General features: G+C 31.8%; 2 protein-coding genes across 2 annotated transcripts in view; both read left to right on the top strand.

The window, feature by feature from the left end:
- LOC107437016 (uncharacterized) overlaps nucleotides 1-6197 on the top strand; it is a 256380-nt gene that overhangs the window by 46862 nt on the left and 203321 nt on the right. The window lies entirely within an intron of this gene.
- Nucleotides 3913-5136, top strand: LOC107443643 (probable glutamate receptor). The gene has a single exon (XM_016057584.1). The coding sequence runs from the start codon at nucleotides 3913-3915 to the stop codon at nucleotides 5134-5136; it is 1224 nt and encodes a 407-aa protein (XP_015913070.1).

Raw genomic sequence — 6197 nt, 5'->3', positions numbered from 1 at the left:
GGGATGGTGTTTACCAACAGGATAATGCACCATGTCATAAGGGTCGAATCGTCGAGGAACATTCCAGTGACTTTCAAGTCATGTCTTGGCCCCCAAATTCACCTGACCTTAATCCAATAGAGCATTTGTGTTCCTACTTGGAAAACCAGATTCGTGCTGCCACGCTAGCCGCTCGCAATATGAGGGAATTGCAGGACTAGTGGGTGAGCGCTTGGTACCAGATACCTCAGACTACCTATCAGCACGTTGTGGAATCAATGCCACGGAGGGTGCTAGCAGTTTGAGGGCTAAAGGTAGTCCTACATGTTATTAGCAGGGTGGTCATAATGTAATGGCTCTTCGGTGTATATTACCCCTATCTGTTATAAATATTATGAGTTGAGAGCAAAAAATATATTAAATTATTAATTAATTACTAAAAATTAAAAATTAAGTATAAATTCAAAAAGTTAAATAAAAACCCAAGTCTATACAGATCTGCGTACTCAAATACCACTACATTAGCAGTCATCTTTCCAAAATATTGTATTGAAGATGGTGCATCATAAATGAATATAAATGTCTGTTATGGTTTAGTCATTGTGGACAGTGTAAATCTCAAATAATAAATTTAAACTTAAAATTTAAATTGGGCCAAAAGGTGATCGATGAAATTAATATAAAAATTATTGCAAATAATTTTAGTTTTAAAATTTTCAACTTCCAACGTAAAATCAGTTTTATTTTTACAAATCTTTTTATATCTAATATCTTAAAAAAAAATAACATTACCTTTGAGCTACTTTGACACTAATGCAACTGAAATAGATTTGTAAACTTAATATCTCAAATTTAATTATCTTGTTTTGTTTTTCAAATCTGTTACCAAGACGTTTGTTCTAATTCTGGGAGGACGTGGCGAGAATGACTATTACCTGGCAACAACGTAAAAGAGTATTTTCAAATATGCTAATTACTTGCAAAAACGTACTTTCGACGAGCAAGCAACGGATTTGAATTTTTGATCATCAAAATATTGGAGGAGGGTTAATAGTAGAAATCTGGGAAACATGGTATTTGTAGTTTTGGCAAGAAAGTTGTGAATCCTAGATGTTAATATCCTTTTCTGCATAGTTAGCCATATCTAGGAAAGCTTATAAATGAAGTGATAAATGTTTGCATATAATTATAAAATTTGTTTATCTAAAGACGTTTCTTCGAAAATAGTGGTTTCTATATATTTTTTATTACTTTATCTTATGAGGATCGAAAAATATTGAATCGTGAGCTATCCAAATTTTGCATAACTTAAGATTATACAAATTTAAATAACAAAAACAAAATTTGAGTGAAACCATTTGAACGATGTTTGAGTTATAACATATCAAAAAAGCCATAAAAAAAAGTCATGAATCGTGAGCTATCCAAATTTTGCATAACTTAAGATTATACAAATTTAAATAACAAAAACAAAATTTGAGTGAAACCATTTGAACGATGTTTGAGTTATAACATATCAAAAAAGCCATAAAATTTTATTGCTCTGAAACTATTCCACGGATTTCTTTCAAATTTTGATTTTTTTTTATTATTATCGATATAACCTTTATTACATTTATGTAAATGATGTAATCTAATAGATAACCTTGTATTTCTTACAATTTAAAATTATTTCGATCTTTATTTATTAAACTATTAAAAATTGCTTTTTTTTACTGTAATTTTTTTTCTAAGTTGAACTTATAATTTTTTGATTCGTTTAAAACAATTTTCTTAGAACAAACATCCCTAGAAATGGAGAATTGTCCTAAAATTAGAATTAAATTGAAGAGACCGCACACTTTTGACCTCTTTTCTGATTTCTACCACAATCAGGAAAATAGCATTCAGATTGCTGTTGCCTCCCCATGTTTTGATAGTCAAATATCGAAATTCGTCAAAAAAGGCATATTATTTGAAGAAAGTACGTTTTCTGTGTCTGATTTCATAACCTGAAATATTGTCTGCACTGATATAGCATATTTAAATTAACATCCTTTTGAGCCTTTATGAGCGGCATTTAATTCATTAAAATCCGATCATTAGAACTAGATTTTTTCAGGAGGATACATTTTTTACGAACTGTACACAATTAAAAATCATTAATAAGAAAGTATATTTTATAACTTTAATTTAAAAAAATAATAAATAAACTAAAGGGCAAACATTAGATGCAAAAAAAATATGAACATTGAGATAATTTGTTATAGATGTGAATCATAAATATATTGTAAAAAGCGGATCAAGCCACAATTGTTTCCCCTGTGATTGAATGGCGTCATACTATTCACCGAATACTGCTTGAAATAAATGTAACTCTTAAATAATTGTTTACTATCATCAGTAATATAATTGTTTTTCTCTTACTGTATTTATTATTATTCATTGTTGTTACTCATTAAGCTTAACAACTAATTTCTGTTCCAGAAAAAGACCCAACTCATAGTTACGCAGATATAATAATATACAAGTGCAAAAATAAACAAATAAAATTGCAAGAATATTTAACAGAAGCACAGGTCACCTTTTGTATTCCGCTATTATTTTGGTTAAAATATATTTTAATAAAAACATAGGGATTGCTATAAAAACACTCATTAATAAAAAAAAATCTTTTACATTATAAGTGTAAAAACTCATAAATTTAATCAAATAATGTTTTCTAAAGTACATAAAAAAGAGAATCTTGATGTAAAATCTACGATATTGTGAGAATATCATCACAAAAACAGATTGCTGAAGATCGAATATTTTTATATTTAAATAAGCATATAGCTAGCTTTAATGAGTTAATAATTATATATACTGATCTATATATCATAATCTGTATATCATTATAGCTAGTTTTAAATGAGTTAAAAATCAATAACAAGTTGTTTTGAATGATCTTGAAACTTTCATTAATGAAACATAATAGTACTGTTTTTATCCCCTATTCCCGATTAATCTATCATTAAATAACCACGCCCATTGTTTTCCTATCGATAATTAACCAACAATATCGATTAAAAGTTTTAAAACTCAAAAATAAAAACTGACACCATAATTTTATTTAATGTCTCGCGCATTTAAATTATTTCGAGGATGTCTTATACAGATATGTGCATAAATCATGAAGAGCAGGTTGTTTTGGCGTAAAAGCTAACTTTAACTTGTACAATAACAAGAAAAAGCGATCACGAATGATAAAATAGTCGTTAAAGTTGCCATGCAGAGCAATGGATCTACCACTCAATTTTCTTAACTTTTATTTTTAAAAAAGATGGTGCATAAAGTGTCTGCAAAGTCCTCCAATTGATTCCTTTACATAGAACTATTCATTCATTAAAGATTTCAAGAAAAGTAAAAACTCTTTATTCTGTTTTGGAACGATCAATTTTGTGACGATTCGTTTCTTTTCTTAAGAATCTGAAAGTTTTCTCATTAAGATCTGTCTAGGTACTTTTTCTGGTCTAACTTGTGTGCCAACAAATTTCGCAATTAATATTATCCTGGGTATTAACGCTGATTTTTTATATGGATTGAAAGTATCCAAATTTGTTCGGATTTAATACTAATTTCATACAAATATTAATAAAAAAAACTTGGTCATTTTATGAAGAATAGCAATTTTTTCTTGTCTCTCAGATTCTTTATTCTGTGTCAGATTTAAAAAATTGACTTAAAGACTCCAGACAAATTTTTTACTGAATAAATACAAAAACTTAGATACAAACGTAAATTCCACAAACTCATTCCAAGTAGAAAAACATTTCCTCAAAGAATTCATTTATCTTGAGAGGAACTGCCAACTTTTCTTGCAAGCGTACCATCTCTATACTCTATTAGTCTTCAAGAACTGATTTAACAACAAGAACTTGCTTTGAAATTAGACCTAAAAGGATTTTGTAAAAAATGGTGGCATATTTTCCCTCGAAACTTAGAATCGCAGTCCTACCCGTGACCAAATCCATAGAAGTTAAAAGAATCAACAATGTTACCATTACTTCCGGAATTGAAGCAGAATTTATAAAACTATTGGCACGGTCATTAAATTTCGAATATGAGATTCTTGTTCCCTCAGACTTATCATACGGTTCAAGGGATGCATCAGGAAATTGGACTGGAATGCTTGGAATGCTGCAAAGGAATGAAGCTGACATGGGATTCAGCTATCTAGGTATTACCGAAGAGCATTCAAAAGTTGTAGACTTCAGCGCACCTTACTTCAATCTTGAAAAAACGTTTCTGGTGAATCATGCTCCGTTCTTATCAAATACATCAGCAATCGCGTATCCTTTCAGCGCACTCACGTGGATTTCATTCTTTATTGTACTGCTTTTCGTGTCAGTGCTATTTCGAAATTTTATTTCACCGAAAGATTCCATCATTTCCGTTTTCCTCAATTTGTGGGGATCTTCCTTCGGACAAGGAGTAAACTACAACCCTCGTTCAATGTCCAGGCGGATACCACTTGGAATTTGGCTCCTTTATTCATACGTGCTAATTTTATGTTACAGCTCGGTCCTGTTATCTTTTCTGACATCTCCGATCAGAATGAAACAAATAAAAGACTTCAAGGATCTCTATCTCGCTGTCAGGGAGGGGAAAATGGAGTGTCTATCAGCGGGGATAACTGGGGATGTAGATATTTTGATGAAAAGCAATGTACCGCATTTAAAAGGATTAGGAGAATACATTAAAAAGAATAAATGGTATTACTATACTCTTAACAACGAAAAAGTTTCGGAACATGTAGCAATACTTGGTTCACCTGATCTATTTCGCGTGTCTATTGGACCACCGGAAAAATACTTTTATTCGAAGGACACTTTTGGAAGTTTTCATTACGGGATTGCAATCAGGAAAGCATTTTGCTGCAAAGAACGCTTCAATACAATCTTACTTCGAATTTTGAGTGGTGGCTTATATAATAAATTCGTAGACGATTTCCGCTTTAAATTGGAATTAAGAAGAAATTTAAACATCGATCATTCTCAGAGTACATTAACACTACCATTAGGATTATCAAATTTAAATGGAGTGTTTATTATAATTGGTATTGGCTGGACGGCAGGTATTATTGCTTTAATAATGGAAATCACCTACAGTCGATGGTTGCGTTCAAAACATCGCTAAACCTGATATGCAAATGACTTTTTGCTCATACAGCCTTCACTGTCACCTTTTTCTAAGCACATTACTATTATAAGTTTTGAAATTCGATGTAACTAAATCGTATTTTAACCCCATGACCTGATTTTTATGATGTATCTACTTGTATAACTGAACATTAGTTTCAAAACACTTCAATTCATTTGAGGGAATTTGCTTGAATTGCAACTTTTCAAAATCTTACCAACTCTGATTTTCAGAAAAAGCATTATATTGTGAACACTTTAACGGATAAATCAGAAAACTGAACAGGAATGGTTGGAATGAAGTTAACATAGCATTCAGCATGGTAGGTATCACCGAAGACAGGTCAATTGTAGTGGATTTCAGCGTACCTTATTTTGATATCGAAAAAACAATTCTGATGCTTCATGCATCATTCTTGCCACAAAAAAAACGTCAGTATTTTTGTCTACTTTCAGTACATGCACAAGGTTGACATTCTTTATTATGCTGCTTTTAGTGACAGTGCCACTTCGAACTTTGATTTCGCCAAACGATTTCATAATTTTCGTTTTCCTCAATTTGTGGGGATCTTCTTTCGGACAAGGGATAAACTGAAACCCTCGTTCAATGTCCAGGCGCATACCACTTGGAATTTGGCTCATATATTCAAATGTAATAACTCTGAATTACAGCTCAGTCATGTTATTATTTTTACCCCCCCCCCCTATCAAAATGAAACAAGAAAAAAATTTCAAGATAACAGCCAGAAAGGAGGAAATGGAGTGCCCACTCTGGAAGCAGAGTATTTGTGGAAAAGTGACATAGCTCATAGCTCAAAAGATTAGGGGAATAAATATTTTATTTTAAAACCGTTGTTGAACAGCCGACGAAATTTTATGAGTTTACGACTACTAATATTCAACTCCGTAGCCTTGCAATTTTGAACCCAATCCAGAAGAAGGGAACTCTTGGATCGAGTATTGGGAGAAATTTGCCTTCCTGGAGGATTTTTTGATGGAGCTAACCCGCATTACATGGAGAGGAAGACCTCGAGAACCTCCCATGGTTCGTCTGATGGC

Source organism: Parasteatoda tepidariorum, chromosome 10 (genome assembly GCF_043381705.1).
Source record: "Parasteatoda tepidariorum isolate YZ-2023 chromosome 10, CAS_Ptep_4.0, whole genome shotgun sequence".
NCBI lineage: Eukaryota > Metazoa > Arthropoda > Arachnida > Araneae > Theridiidae > Parasteatoda > Parasteatoda tepidariorum.
Note: the sequence above shows the minus strand (reverse complement) of the source record. Positions and strands in the feature narration are given on the sequence as shown.